This window comes from Zingiber officinale, chromosome 8B (genome assembly GCF_018446385.1).
Source record: "Zingiber officinale cultivar Zhangliang chromosome 8B, Zo_v1.1, whole genome shotgun sequence".
In the NCBI taxonomy this organism is placed as follows: Eukaryota; Viridiplantae; Streptophyta; class Magnoliopsida; order Zingiberales; family Zingiberaceae; genus Zingiber; species Zingiber officinale.
In genome coordinates, this window is record NC_056001.1 from 10,206,978 (window position 1) to 10,222,866 (window position 15,889).

The 15,889-nt window shown below is 38.9% G+C and overlaps 2 protein-coding genes and 1 pseudogene across 12 annotated transcripts; 2 read left to right on the plus strand and 1 right to left on the minus strand.

Annotated features, from left to right (window-relative positions):
* Positions 1–1,320: 1,320 nt before the first annotated feature.
* On the minus strand, positions 1,321–1,869 carry LOC122013492 (putative invertase inhibitor). The gene has a single exon (XM_042569770.1). It carries the CDS (start codon positions 1,867–1,869, stop codon positions 1,321–1,323), a length of 549 nt encoding a protein of 182 aa, XP_042425704.1.
* A 641-nt stretch (positions 1,870–2,510) lies between these two features.
* LOC122014305 lies at positions 2,511–5,320 on the plus strand (annotated as a pseudogene).
* Positions 5,321–7,428: 2,108 nt separating this feature from the next.
* Positions 7,429–15,115, plus strand: LOC122013432 (bZIP transcription factor 1-B-like). 11 transcript variants are annotated; one of them, XM_042569716.1, is made up of 14 exons: positions 7,429–7,587; positions 9,109–9,218; positions 9,332–9,397; positions 9,514–9,600; positions 10,127–10,207; positions 10,305–10,364; positions 10,455–10,482; positions 10,561–10,624; positions 10,726–10,780; positions 12,130–12,172; positions 12,240–12,478; positions 14,266–14,343; positions 14,433–14,558; positions 14,647–15,115. In XM_042569716.1, the coding sequence occupies exons 2-14, from the start codon at positions 9,162–9,164 to the stop codon at positions 14,788–14,790; spliced, it is 1,128 nt and encodes a 375-aa protein (XP_042425650.1). In that variant the 5' UTR covers positions 7,429–7,587; positions 9,109–9,161; the 3' UTR covers positions 14,791–15,115. The 11 variants fall into 11 exon arrangements, 10 of the variants coding, with proteins under 10 accessions (XP_042425650.1, XP_042425644.1, XP_042425648.1 ...); XR_006120577.1 differs by having other exon boundaries at positions 10,455–10,624; positions 14,420–14,558; positions 14,647–14,786; XM_042569710.1 differs by having other exon boundaries at positions 7,430–7,587; positions 10,455–10,624.
* The last annotated feature ends 774 nt before the right edge of the window (positions 15,116–15,889 follow it).

Here is a 15,889-nt window from a genome sequence, read left to right on the forward strand (position 1 = left end):
TTTTGTATTCAAGCTTAGTGTGTATTTACTTGGAGAAGTTGGTTGCTTTAGGCATTAAAATTTATCCGTTTATCCACCCCAATTTCTAGCTTGCCATTGCGATGAGTTATTTTAAACGTTGCATTTAGGTATACACGGCGTGTAAGTTGGTATCATTCGTAATCCAAATTCGTTAAATTCTGAATTTAGTAGAATATGCACATTTAGCCTATTTGATATTAGTAATTTGGTTACATGTGGTAAATCATTATCTATCAAATTTATAGGAATAACGCGATACTGCAGAAGTCTGATGAATGGTCAAATCTGACATAAAATGTTAAGACAGTCATATAAATGTCCGGTTTATATTTTTCTCTCAATTGACAATGCGGGACCGAGAGTAAAGTTCTTTTATACTTTTAAGATGCTCACACAATCCAACACTCCCAAGGAGACTAGATCGATATATCATTTAAAGTACAGTTTCTTATTTGGTAATTTTCTTTTCCTTTAATTCCGTTGATGTTAATGTTTTTTTTATCTAGGTATTTAGGTCTTCAGTCCAATTAGTTCAAGAGATGGATGACTCGATTATAGATCGGCCATCAAATATATTCGAAAAGTATAAATGAATCTGGATATAACATCTATCAGTGATTCAAACTCCACGTACGTTGGGAGGCATTCAAAAATAACTTAGAGGTTCAAACCCCGTTGGCCGGTTGATGCTAACGTCATACTTTACGTCATGTCACATTCATTTCAATGGACCTTTCAATGTTGTTAATTGCCTTAAAAAAATACTAGAAAATTCCTGCTTATAATTAAATAGTAGAGTCAAATTTTATGGTGTTTAAATTTAGTTGATAAAGTAAATAAATAGTCGAGCTCCATCTAAAATGAACTAACCTTTTGAAACTCTTCCCTTAATGAGTTATTTAAATTTATTTATTTAATTAATTTTATATGTACTGAACTAATAAAAATAAGATCTTATCAAATTGAATACCAAATTCATACACTTCAATTCATTTCCGGCCCTAGAAAGAAAACCTTGAATGTATCAATCGCTCACAAAGATCGACGTATCATTAATGTTGAAGCCCAAATACTCGAACATTTATTTCCTGGTGCATTATTTCAAATCTTTGGAAACACCTGAAGGGAAGAGTTTACATGGCTTTATTATTTACGGATTAATTGGAAATGCTTCCTAGCCTAAGAACAACAAGAGATCCTTATGTTTGCTAAATGAAATGGATCAAAACCGAAGCACGAAAACAAAAGAAAGGCCAAATTGAAGCAGAGAGGTCAGGAATAAAAAAACAGGGCTATTCCTCACTCCAACGACGCGACGATGGCCTGAGCGATGCTCGCTAATTTGGCGCAGTCGCTGCCCGCAGCCCCTGGCACCTCTCCCTTGTTGTCGCCACCGGCGAACGTGGCCTCGCACTTCTTCGCGGCGGACTTAGCGGCCCCGAGCTGCTGCACCGCCTTCTTGTACACGCGGGCGGCGATGTTGTCCACCGCGTTGCGCAAGTGGTCGACGTCGTCGGCGTACGCGTCCAGGCATTTGTCGAAGCTGTTCTTGTCGGCGGAGTCGACTTCCAGCTCCATGAGCTCCTCGATCTCGGCCTCGGCGCTGGTGGCGTGGGCGATGGCGGTCCGCGTGGCGACCAAGGCGAGGTCGTGGAGGTCGCCGGAGCTCGACTTCTTGAGGGATTTGACGCAGAAGTCGTAGCCGACGGTGGGGTGCTTGTCGGCGACGAGCTTGCAGGCGTCCTTGACGTTGGTGGGGCTGGCGCAGGTCGGCGGATGGCTGGTGGTGGATACGCAGTGCATGGAGAGGAAGAGGGCGAGGGAGAGGAAGAAGAGAAAGCACTGCATGTTGGCGAGTACGTAGTTAACTGAATACGAGAGCGTGTGATCGATCAGTGGATGATGAGGGAGATGGAGGTCCTCCTCCAATTTATAAGGGGAGATGAGATCGACCCCTCGATCGAGTTTCGCGTTGAGCGACGGAGGATGCTCTCGTCGCCGTCAATTTCGGGTCTTCGGAACCGCAGCTGCATGCACGTGGAACAGATTTGGATGGCCAAGCAAATTGCACCGTGCAACAATTTGTGATACGAATTGTATAAAATAAAAACTACTCACTCTATAATTAAATCTTTAACAAGGCACTTGACGTTAGTTTTATCCCTATATTAATTAATACCCAGTAAATACTTTGATAAACGAGCCAATTGGAGGAAATTCTGTCGATTATCATTTGTTCATTCCGGGTGGGTCGCAAAGCCAACCGACCTTTTGTGGAGAGCCGACGGACGGCCGCCCGGCAGCGCCTCAAGTATCACTAAACCGCGCCAGATGCCTGTGAATTTAATTTAATTTATTTTTAAAAATAAATTAGAAGATATTTTATTTTATTTTTAATTTTATAAGATATTATTTTAAACACGGCCCATAAAATGGAATTTGTATAAATGATTTCGAAGGACTCTTTTCACAACAGACGTTGTTGGAGAATCATGTCCTCCGGTCAACTTCGCCGGCAAACAAGCAAAGATTACATCTCTGAAGAGAGTTGCGCCGAGTGCTCCGTTTCCGGTGAAGTCGCGCCTAGACAGGACGTACTCTGTCCGAGATGCAGAGAGATGTTTAAGCTGCTGGAGAAAGCGAAGGCAGTCGTCAATGGGGCCGGAGCTCTTTCTCTACTAGAAACAGAAGAGACGAGAATAAACAATTTAGGCAAACAGAACAGGCTTATGTCTCGCAAAATCAACGTTCCTACTGCAATCCTTGCTCCGTACAGGTAAACACGTACAGATTTGATCGATCAAGTCCATTGGTTTTGATGCCTTCTCAAATTTGCTCTTGCCAGGCTCTTAATCTTGTTCCGGATAATTGTTTTGGGGCTTTATCATGCATGGAGAATCAAGAACAGGAACGAAGACGCGATGTGTCTTTGGGGAATCTCCGTCGTCTGCGAGATCTGGTTCAGCTTCTCATGGCTTCTGGAGCAGCTCCCCAAGCTTAACCCGGTGAAACACGTCGCCGAGCTCGGGGTCCTCCAAGACGAGTTCGAAGTTCGGTTCCATTTACTGATCAGACTCCAAACTCAGAGCTGCCGGCCATCGACGTCTTCATCACGGCTGCCGACCCCGACAAAGAATCTCCTCTGGTCACGGCGAACACCGCGCTTTCCGTCCTCGCCGCTGACTACCCTGTCGAGAAGCTGACTTGCTATATTTCCGATGACGCCGGTTCTCTCCAGACGTTCGAGGCCATCGCGGAGGTCAGTAGCTTCGCTGCCTTGTGGGTGCCTTTCTGCCGGAAACACGACGTCGAGCCACGAGGCCCGGAGAGCTACTTCAACCTGAAGAAAGATCCTTACTGGAACAAGATCCGCCCTGACTTCGTCAAGGACAGGAGGAAGATGAAGAGGGAGTACGATGAGTTCAAGGTCCGCATAAATGCTCTGCGAGAAGCCGTCCGCAGGCGATCCTATGCGTATAATGCTCTTGAAGAGAGAAAGGTGTTGCCCGAGGCTCCTCCACCGGCGACGTGGATGGCTGATGCCTGCCATTGGCCGGCGACTTGGATCAACCCGTTGCCTGGCCATCGCTACGACGACCATCCACCGGTCGTTCAAGTGATGCTCAGCTCTCCGAGCAATGAGTCTATACCGACGGGAAACAAGGAAGACGGTAGGTCGGTGCCGTCCATGGACCTCACCGGAGTCAATATGAGACTACCGTTGATGGTTTACATTGCCCGTGAGAAGCGCCCTGGATTCGAAGACCACAAGAAAGCCGGTGCCTTGAATGCTCTGGCGCGCGCCTCCGCTATTATCTCCAACGGCCCTTTCCTCCTCAACCTGGACTACGACAACTACGTCCACGACTCTCTTGCCTTCCGAGAGGGCATTTGCTACATGTTGGACGGCAGTGAGCGCGTCTGCTTCGTCCAATACCCGCTGCGCCTCGACGGCGTCGATCCCTCCGATCGCTACGCCAACCACAACAATGCCTTGTTCGATGCCAACATGCGAGCGCTCGACGGCATCCAAGGCCCTTTCAATTTGGGCTCACGCTGCCTTTTCCGGCGCATGGCGGTCTATGGCTTCGACCCACCGGAGGCGTCGCTGCAGCGCACGCAGCAACTCAACGCCTCCGATGATGGGCCGAGTGATCAAAAGATTCCCTCCACATATTCCAAGAGATTTGGGAACTCGACGTCGTTAATCGACTCCATCCCTGTTGCCGAGTTCCAAAGCCGACCTGTGTACGACCGGCCGCAGGAGACCGTCGCAGACCCTCGTGGCCCCGTTACTCTGCCGTCGGTTGCCGAGGCGTTGAGTGTGATCAGTTGTAGCTACGAGGACAAGACACAGTGGGGCGAGCGCGTCGGGTGGATTTACGGCTCTGCAAAGGAGGACGTCGCCACCGGCTACCGCATGCACAACCAGGGTTGGCGCTCCGTTTACTGCGCACCCACCGAGCGCGACTTCTTCCGCAGTGCCGCGGCACCCATCAATCTCGCTGACCGGCTGAACCAGATACTCCGGCGAGCGACGGGTTCCGTGGAGATGTTCTTCTCCCACCGGAACCCTCTGCTCGTCTCCCCCAACATGAGGGCCCTGCAGCGGCTCGCCTACCTCAACCACTCAGCAAACCCCTTCACCTCTGTCTTCCTCACGGTTTACTGCTTCCTCCCAGCGTTCTGCCTCTTGTCGGGGCAGTTCATCGTGCAATCTATTTCCGCGACCTTCCTAGCCTACGTCCTCGCCCTCACCGTCACGCTCTGCATCCTCACCCTGCTCGAGATCAAGTGGTCGGACACGCAATTCGTGGACTGGTGGCGCAATGAGCAGATGCGGGTGATCGGGGGAACAAGTGCTCACCTCGGAGCGCTACTCCAGGGACCGCTGAGGGTCCTCACCGGGATCGAGCCCTCGCCGACGGCCAAGAAGTCGTCCGCCTCCGCCGACGACGAGGAGTTTGCCCATCTGTACGCGGTGCGGTGGACGTGGCTGATGGTTCCTCCGATCACCATCATGGCGCTGAACCTGATCGCCGTCGCAATCGGCGTCAGCCGAACTATCCAAAGCTCCTCGCCTGAGTGGAGCGAGTTCTTGGGCGGTTTGTTCTTTAGCTTTTGGGTGATGATTCATCTGCATCCGTTTGCTAAGGGGCTGATGGGGAGGAGAGGGAAGACGCCCACCGTCGTCTTCGTTTGGTCGGGTCTTGTAGCCATCACGATTTCGCTTCTGTGGCTGACTCTTAAGTCTCCTTCAGGAGCACAGGAGATTGGCGGCTCCATCACCTTCCCTTGATGGCTTGATCGCAGGATCCTTCATGCAATTTCCACTCCAGAGCCCTCTGCAATCAATTGTTGTTTCAGTTTTCGAGCATATGGTAGGCATGTCATGTCAATCTATGATAACCATATCCGATCCTTGGAGGCAGATGGTACGGGACCTACGGGTGATTTTTTTATCCGATTAAATAATTAGGGTGGAATAATTATGAAAATTTAATTAATATAATTATATGAGTTTGGTTGATTTTAAAATTATTTTTAAATTTATAATTTAAATATTATTTTTTACTATCATTCTATTCTTTCATTTTTAAATTCATCAATCAAACACCACTTAAATACTTATATATGAGAATTTTTTTATGTCCTACCATTCAACTTAAATATTAAGTAAATTATTTTTAATATTTTATTTTTATTATTTTTAGTTTGTTGGGACTGCATGATGTGATTGCGACTAGGGATTTTTCTCTACTTTATTCGATTTTGAAAAAATTTACATGCAGTCTCTATTGGTAAATAAATCTTTGCATGATGCAAGCTTTTTAAAAGGTTTGTAAAGTTTAAAAAGCTCAACAAAAAGGCTTTCATGAGTATGGAGATAAACTTTGAGATTTTTAGTTCTTTGATTTTTCAAACATGTTTTTTTTTCTTAAAGATGGAGCTATTAATCATTGAAAAAAATAATATTACATGTTTGACTTTTTAAAACCATTAAATATTTTATATAATAGTTAAATTATTCATCTTTCTTTTAAAAATAAATATATTTGATAAATTTAAAAAAATACAAATGACTATAATTAAATTAAAATTCATAAGTTAATTAAATGTTAAATAAAAATTATAAATTAAATTAAATTAACAATCATAAGTTCATTAATTTATTAATTAAAAATTAAAATAAATTAAATTAAAGATGAGAATTAATTTAAATATTAAATAAAAATTATATAGAGAAATTAAATGGAAAAATAATAAATAAAGATATGTAATTTGTAATGAAGGACCCACAAAAAAGTTGTATAGAGGTTTTTTAATTGTGGAGAGAATAGTAAATTTTTTCACTTTTGATGTGACATTGATGTGTCATATTAGAAACTACAAAAAAAGCTTATGAAGAGGCTTAACTATTGGAGATGCCCTAACAATCTTTATTTTCACTCCCTAGTCAAACATATTTATCTAATTGCTCATGATACTTTTAGGTATAAAAAGTTCAAAAATCAGTATAATTCTTCTTAAATTTAGTATACGATTTTTTTACCTCAATTGGATGAAAAATATACTAGATTTTTTTTAAATGATACTCAATTGGATGAAAAATATATTAAATTTTCTTTAAATGGTAAATAGTGTTGAATTTACGAGAAATTATATTAAGTAGGAAAAAAGTCAAACTCAATTTAATAGAAAATATAATAATTCTAGTTTAATGTGCTGAATTTAATAAAAATTATAATAATTTTTAGACTATTTGTACAAAAAAAAAAATATGAGAATTAATTTTGATAGAAAATATAGTCGATTCTAATATAAAATATTATATTCTAGTGTAAAATGTTGAATTTAACAAGAATTATACTCGTTTTTAGACTTTTTATACCTAAAAAATCTGAAGGGTAATTTAGGTAATAATATTTGTATAAGGGAGTTAAAATAAGTAATATTTTATATACAGGGAGTGGAAATAATTTTTTTTATGATTAAAAATTACAAGTAAAATTATGATTATGATTAAAAAATTTTCTCTACTTTATCTGACTTTTAATCTAGTTAGTACTTGTAAATTCTCACGTGAGAGCAATGATTAAATCCGGAGAGAATAATCCCTTTTAAAATAAAATTTCTCCTATTTAAACAAGCTATCATCGTTTTTCTTTTTTTACTATGGATCAGATAGTAGAAGTTAAAAGGTCAATTGTAAATAAATTAGTTGTTAAAATTTAAAATACAATAAACTTATTTAAATACCTACATCACATAATTTATAACATTAGCTCATGATTTAGAAAATATTTAAAAATTAAATTTATAGGGTGCCATTTGAAATATTTAAAAATACAGAACATTATGGGCGGCCGAAAAAAAAACGAAGTCAGTTGTTTTACTAGGCGGCCCTGGTGAGTGAGCATCAAATCGGTTACATTGCAATAGCCCTAGCTGTTGCGTCCTCCTCACCTTTCTCTTTCTCCCGTGGCGTCCACACACGCAAAGCCGGGGCCGGTTCTGGATTCCCTCCCACTGCCTCCCTATCTCTGCTCTCCCTCCCTTTCTCAGGTTCGTCTTCGCCTCTTCTCCTCTGTATGCCATCTCTGTCTCGATCTCTTTGGTCACCTCCTTCTCGGATCTTCGAAGTTCAAGGTGGAAGAAGGATGAGCTGAAGAAGTCTAATTTGTCTCTTGCTTCCTGAATTTTGAACCAGAAATTCAGGAAGGTTACACCTTTGTCACTCAGTACACTCCTTCGATTTTGTTCTCCTTCCGTTCTTAAATATCTCGATCTGCACCTCTCTTGATTGATATTCCATTTGTGTCTACCGAGATTTAGGTAGAAGACTGAAACACTGGAGTCATAACTCTTTCCTCACATATTGTTCATTAGTTTTTATTCTCGAACTTCGATTTGACAAATGAGGACTGAAAATTGTTTCCCCTGGAGAAGTTTGTATCATTCCTATTTTCTGGCGGATCAGAGTGTAAAGGGAGATGTTTAGTTTTCCATGTTTATTTTTATGAATTAATTTAGCTATATCCAGAAATACCAGTGGCAACTGATATGAAGCATGCATTCTTTACCTTTTACCTTTTGTTATTACTTAGTGATGACTGCGTAGAATGGAAATGTAGGATAATCCAGAAAGCACTAGTGATACAGTGGTGCTATCAATTTTTATGAATGAATAGTTCTCTATTATAATTTTTTTTTAAAAAAACCTAAACTACTAACTACTTTTGGAATGGCAATAGCAATGATTTCCACTACTATTTTTGGTAGCTTATAATATGTTTCTCATAAATAAGGATGGATTTGTTACTCGAAAAGCAGTACGTATAGCTTAACAACTTTGGATCAGAAAGAAAATGCGAAGAAGGACCTTGATTAGGAATAGTTTAGGGAATCTGTGATTTTTTTATGCTGAGAAATGAATGAAAGAGAAAACAATTAACTATTTTAAAGATCAAAAGTAAAAGAAAATCCTTCCTCCAACCGGAGACAAAGAGAAATGGGTTTTAGGGTAAATGTTTAACATACATGAACTATGGTTATGCTACAGTCTAGCACCCAATGTTCTGGTTTAATCCAGCCACATAAATGAACTTTGTAAATGGTCACTTTTGACATTCTGTCAAGTTATATCAACAGAATATGATGAGAAAATGCCTAGGACACTCAAACAATTCTTGTTAATCCATAGGACCATAGGATAATTCTCTAAAATAATTAAAAAATCCCCTTCCTCCCTCTGATTTCTGTCTTACGATTATGGCTACAAGGCCGGAAGTAGCTCCGCCCACACGATTGGCAAGAATGCCTTATCAGTGGAGTTCGGCCTTTAGGATGGGGCAATAGTGGTGGCAAGAGAGATGAAAGAGTTTCCTGTATTTAAATGTATCAAAATGGTTTATTTTTCCAACGTATTTTTAGCCTTTTGTCAATTAAACATCTCCTATTTGGAGCTCAGTTTATGCAGTTCTCCCACGTTTTTTATTGTGGCCATCTTTGCGGTGGATTTTGGATTTGCATCGTTAGTGGAGTTTGTATTATCCTCATCCTTTTATTCCATACTGAATGACCCAGAAGCGATTGGTAGGGAGGTGAGCTTGCACTAGACATTGGAGAGGCATTGTATTATGGGCAGCAGTGAAGCTGATGCATCTGCAAAGACTCCAAGGACATCTGTTGCTCAGGTACTCGGCTATCCACTTATCATCCATTAAGTCATCATGAGTTTAATTTTTTTGTATTTTTAGTTTGTATTCTTGGAAAAAAAACCAAATTTTCTTGAGTTTTCTTGTGTTAGGAGCAAACCACTGCTACTAGCTCCACCCCTGCTGTGACTGTTTATCCAGACTGGTCAAACTTTCAGGTGGTATACCTTATTTCTGTGAATTAACTCTTTCACCATTTTTGTCATGAAGGTTGTTACTTGTAGATTATGCCTATGCTTGGGGAGGCTCATCGAGTTGTCACTTATTCTGACAGGCATATTCACCAATTCCACCACATGGATTCTTTCATTCTCCTGTTGCATCTAGTCCTCAGCCCCATCCTTACATGTGGGGACCTCAGGTGTTTTTTGTTATTCAAATATTTGAAAAGATTATTTTGAATGTTTTTTTGCTAGTCAAATAATTATTCTTTTGAATGTTTTTTGACATTTCAGAAGGAAAGCTTAGTGAGGCAGGAACACATACTCATTACAATAGATTAGAATTATTGCAGGAGCCAAGATAAGATGGAATTGAGATGGAATTTTCATTGGATAGTCACAAAAATACATAGATTTTATTAGTTCCTTGCTCTGTAGTAATGCATCTGTCAACCAGGTGATTTGGTGAGTCATACAGTGAGAACTGAATTCTCATGCCAACTTCACAATCCTTGTATTTGCTTATCCATAGGGAGGTCAAAATATAAGCTGTGGAAAATCACATAGGAATGATCATACATGGACACATTTGTTGAAAATGTTTTTGTGATATAAAATGACAATTTTACAATATCTGTGTTCTTTTTATGTATTGAAGTTCATTATGGGGGATCTATGTTTTCCAACCTTGCCATGAAACCGTCATTCTTAATGCTTTATCTGCAGCACCTTATGCCACCATATGGGACTCCACCACCCCCATATGTGATGTATCCTCCTGGAGGGTTATATCCATCTATGCCTCCTGTATGTTAATCAAATTTTAATCTGCAGTTATTTTTTGTAAATACTTTATATTCACAAATGTAACTTGTGCTACTTTTGATGTGCCAATGTTGAACAGGGAGCACACCCTTTCAGCCCTTATGCAATGACTTCGCCAAACAGCAATGTTGAGGCTTCTGTGAGTTGCCGCTCCCCTACTACCTCATATTACTTTCCTTTACTAAGTATATGGGGTATCAACACCGTTTACCATATATGCTGTCTCTAGGGAGCCCTTGCTGGTACAGAAGTAGATGGTAAGTCATCCGAAGGTATGGAAAGAAGTGCCATAAAAAGATCCAAAGGAAGTTTAGGTAGTTTGAATATGATTACAGGAAAGAACAGCACTGAGCCAGGTAAAACATCAGGGCAACCAACCAATGGAACATTTTCTCAGAGGTATTTCAAAATCTAGGTCGACCATCTTGAGTTATTAACTGTATTCAGAGCAACACCTTGGTGTGATATTGTCTATGGACTAAAAGCACATGGTTTTGTAGTGGTGAAAGCGGATGTGACAGTTCAAGTGAAGGGAGTGATGCCAATTCCGAAAATGTAAGACTTTATTTTAACCAAAAGCAGCATAAGGATTTCTGTCATATTCTTTTTTATTGATTTTATTTTTGTTATACTTATAATCTTTGAATAGTGGAAAGAGCCACTGGATTAGGCCTTTTTAATTTCTAAAATGGTTGATTTGATATCTTCATTTCTAAAATTGACAAATCTTATTCTTTTTATCACCTGACCTGTGACAATTTGTCTCCCAATAGCTACTGGAATACATTTGAACAACTGGGAACTGCTCCGAATCAGACAATTCTGAATTGGCTGAATAATGTTAGGATTTGGTCAAATCATATTTTGATATCTCTATGGAATAGAACTTTGAGATATTTTGCAATCCAAATATAAAAATGGAGAAAGACACATGCAAAGAATAATAAAGGGAGCAGCCAAATGGTAGGAGTGAGATGAGGGAGTTGGGATGGAGCAGGAGTAGAGAGAGGACAAGAGAACTTACCCTATGTCATATTTACCGAGTTGATATGCACCATTCCAGTGAAACATACATGCAATAAAGAATGGTGCAATTACTTGTAAAGGCATATTTTTGGAATAAAATTACTAATGTTGGATAATTGCAATTGATGATGGTTGCTTTTGTCACTGTTTACCCTCTTCACCTAGTTTGGTGTTGCATACCTTGGTTTTGGTATCAGTAAGTGCTTTTTACTAATAAGTTATTCATCAAACTTTCTATTGATAAGAGAACTTAAATTTTAACTTTATTTCTAAATAGTCTGCTCATTTATGCAAATCATGTTATCTTCCAAGTAAATCAAGCCTTAACAGATTGGATGAAGGTGATTGAGCCAATGGTTATGTAGGCCGATAGGTGTTAATTGACATTAAAAGATCTGTTGATCTGTAACATCTTTATTGGTGTCAGAGCAATTGACTATGGGCTATTGGTATTAGAGCAATTGACTATGGGATGAAGGGAACTGGGCCAATCGGATGGGCTATGGAAGCTAATCGGTGTTAAATTGTGTTGAAGGTGGTATGCTGTCTAGTTGTAGACATAATCTCTTGACTCTCGAATCACCACACCTTCAACACCCTTAAAAAAATATTTCTGTATAATTCACTTCAATAAAGTTATGAACAGAATTTTCTATGATTGATATTCTTATTTACCCCACCAATTTGTAAATTTGTGATGTTTGCCGTTCTTGGTTTTCTGTTAGAAGCCTTGATCCTCAAAGATCTGAAAATCCATCTGACTGGATAACAATTTTTTGGTTATCCAATTTGTCTTAGTTGAAATATAAATATGAGTTTGAGGTTCTATTTTGTTATGACTTACTAGCTGAGGGCATTCATTAAATGATGTCTCACAGGACTCACACACAAAGACAACTCGTGGGCATGAATCTCATGGTGGTATGTGAATGCAAAAATATGTATTTTTTAGTTTATGCTCCTCACTTTTCATTTTGCACTATAACAGAGGTTTCCCAGAGAGGCACTGCTGGTGGATCTCAGAATGGTGTTACTCAAATTCCATCACAGGCAATGTTGAGTCATCAAATGGCTATAGTGTCTTTGCCTGCACCTGGAGCAGTAGCTGGTCCTACCACGAACTTAAATATAGGAATGGATTATTGGGGCGCTCCAAGTTCATCACCTGTTCCAGTACATGGAAAAGGGGCTGCAGCACCTGGTGCTCCCTCAGATCATTGGTTGCAGGTTTTCACTAATACTCCATTTAATGGTGTTCTCCAAAGCTAGCTTTAATTCATTAGTATCTTTTTGGTGTGTGTTGGCGCCTGTGCATGTGTGTGGTAAGTTCATTAACTGATTCGTGCAAATTGCATGGATGAATTGGTTCATGGCAAAATTTTCAGGTCATTCTCTATTGTAGAAGAAATAACTTTGGACAAATTTATCGTCCTCATGAGATGCCCTCATGAGATTTTCTGCTACCATTTCACAACTATGCATAATGTTTTCAGTTTGAATGCCAATTCTTTAAGGTTGAAATACAACTCATATAATTCTTATGACGGCACAAATCCACTGACTTGATTAGGAGGATAATTTCCAGTTTTCCACTGCACTAGATGCTAAGTTGCTAACAAAGTGGACACTCTATGTCATTATGTTGGAATTGGTAATAAAATGATCACCAAGCTGAGTTACTCTAAAATAACAATTGCTTTGATACTAAAAAGCTCCATTTTTTTGTTTTAAATGTAGAATCAAAATGTCTTGAGAGTAACTAACACTGGTTAACTTTACTACTTGAAAGCCTAATGCCGTTGCAGCTGCTGAATAATGAGTATATGTAGCATGATCAGTTTTGCAAATCGTGGTGATGATCAATCAGCCCCAATGTTTTTTGCTTGCAACTATGCACTAAAAGGTTGTCGGATCTATGTTCGAAGCCCAGATATAAATTAATTTTAACAAATTTTCTTAGCCTATTTAAGTCCTAGGATTATCCTTCCATTAGATTTGTCATCAACTCATATTTGGGTGATGATATGACACCATAAAGTATGATAATTAATATACCACTTAATTGTCATGTCATCCGCAACTGACATATTCTTGCTCCAGACTTGCCAAAATTTCTCTACTCATACTTTTGGTGCTATAAACCGGTAAACTATCCTTGATAATTTTCAGTTGCTCTATCCATTTTTCCTCAGTCGTTTCAATGTTTTACATTACATTCATAGACAAACATGATATTGCAGAAAGCCACTTAGAATATATAAAGTAATGAATAAAAGGTACAAACCCTCTACAATTTTTGAAGTTGCATATTGAATAGTTGATGCTCAGTATGTCCTGGAGACCTGATCTTGTCAGAGCTAGTCTACAGGTGCCATGGTTTTGTGACATCAAAACAGCTTCATTGAAGAGGATGGACAAGGTCCGCAAGTGAAGGATCCTGACAACTGGCCTTTTAGTTTTATAGGCTGCTGATACAGCTTTGTCCCAGGGGATATGAGACTTATTGCTAGCTGAGCTTGTTAATTATCATTTCTACAATCCTTACCTATGGCAGGCCAAAAATGCTTGAAAAATCAAATTCAATGATTTACATTCTGACTGCATTGCTTTTCTCTTTTCCTATTGTGGGTGTGAGTATGCTTGATTGGTGAAAATATTCCAGTTTTCTTTCTTCTTTTTTTGCGGTTTTTTGTTTTCCAGAAACAGTATTTATTTGTTTCACAAAAGATACTTGATCTTTTTCAAATAAAAAGAAAAAATAAATCATAAATATTGTTGGAAATGAAAAATCAGAAAATGCTACAAGTAACAGTAGACTATTTTTAAGCCCTTTGCTAAAGATTTTAGTTTTTTTACCTCTATTCTTTGCACATCTTTGCCTATTTATTCAATTTGTCATTGGCATTAAAAGCATTCTCAAGTGAACCGGGGCTTTGTCTCACATTACTTGCTCTCTTACTAGAGTTAACATTGGTGTTCTTGATGTCTCAGCTAACTTTCCTTGGCATTTTCAGGATGAGAGAGAACTTAAAAGGCAGAAAAGAAAGCAATCAAATAGGGAATCTGCACGTAGATCCAGACTACGTAAGCAGGTAAGTTTGTTTCAAAAATTTAGCTTTCTTGTGTTAAATGAGTATCTAAATTTATGAAGATAAGTTACATTGGTAGCTAATGACCATAGGCAGAGTACGAAGAGCTGGCCCTAAAAGCTGATACTTTAAGGGAGGAAAATGCCAACTTGAGGGCAGAGCTGACAAGGATCAAGAAGGAATATGAGCTACTTGTTTCCCGAAATGCATTGCTTAAGGTGATTAGACTAATCTTCCTCAATTGTGTCTACAAATGCCTACTCTGCAATCTGTTGCAATTACTGATTGTCAAGCCAAAACTTTCAGGAAAAGCTTGGCGAAGCAGAGCAAGGTGCAGATGATCACAGTGCTGACAGAAAGGAGCAAGGTTCTGTAGATGAGAACTTGAAACAGAACTTGGATTCTGATGCACAAGCGGCCAAAACAGACCAAGGGCAGACAGACATCTAGCCCTGGCTGGCATGGAGATCCGAGCCTAACCTTGAATGACCTGTATGCATACCTGATTAGTATGTAACCCAAATTTACGTGTTTTTTTTAAATTTTTATTTTGTCATCTGATTGGCTTTAGTTAGATTGATGTCAAAATCAACCACCTTAGGTTTCGCTTGCCTATGATAATGGCCTCGCTATTTTAGCTGTTAAACCCAGCTTCCTCTTGTGCTGAGGCATGGCTGCCCAATTACCACTTTAATCTGTATGTCTAACTCTCGACTGAATGTATTAACAAAAATGATTGTTAAGCTAATCCAGTGATGTTGACTTATTCTTTGCATGAAAGTCTACATAGATCTTGTTTGTTAAAGTAATGGCAAATCTTTTCATACTGAAGGGTTCTAGTCCTTAAATTTCTCTTTTTCCTAATTGTTTATTCAACGTTTCAATTACTATCTGAAAGTTATTATCTTTTATTTCTGAAATGATTTACAGTTAAAATACTCCCTATTTGAATATTTCTGTATGCAAATATCTCACAGAGCTTTTTGTCCATTTTAAATTTCATATAATAGCTCCTGTCAAGTATTCTTATGTATTATTATACATGATAATTACTTATTGAAGCTGATTTAGTGCCTTAACTAGGATAACTTGGGACCTCGATAAAAGAATAAATTTATAAAAAAATTATTATTATTATTGTTTTTTAATTTAGATGTTCGAGTTTCATCAATCAATAGATTAATTTTTAAAGTAAATGATTTTTTATTTCACCTATCGGGCAAATTTACAGGATAATTTATATATATTCAAAAATTGATTTTAAAAAAAATATTCATCCCATTTAATATTTAAATTCTGATCCTCAAAAATACATTAATTTTTGCCTTTGTTCATGGCGGGTAAATTCGAAACCACATTTGTATTTTCAAAAAATTAAAAAAAAAAACAACCCTTTGTGATCTTTGTTATGCTGCATTTTTTAGTATTCGGCAAATACCACGCCCACACACTTGTCAACACACAAATGACTTGAGATAGTTAAAATACTCTGTTATGGTCGATTTGGAGCTGTAAAACCACTAAAGCTTCGACTCTTATCATTATCAAC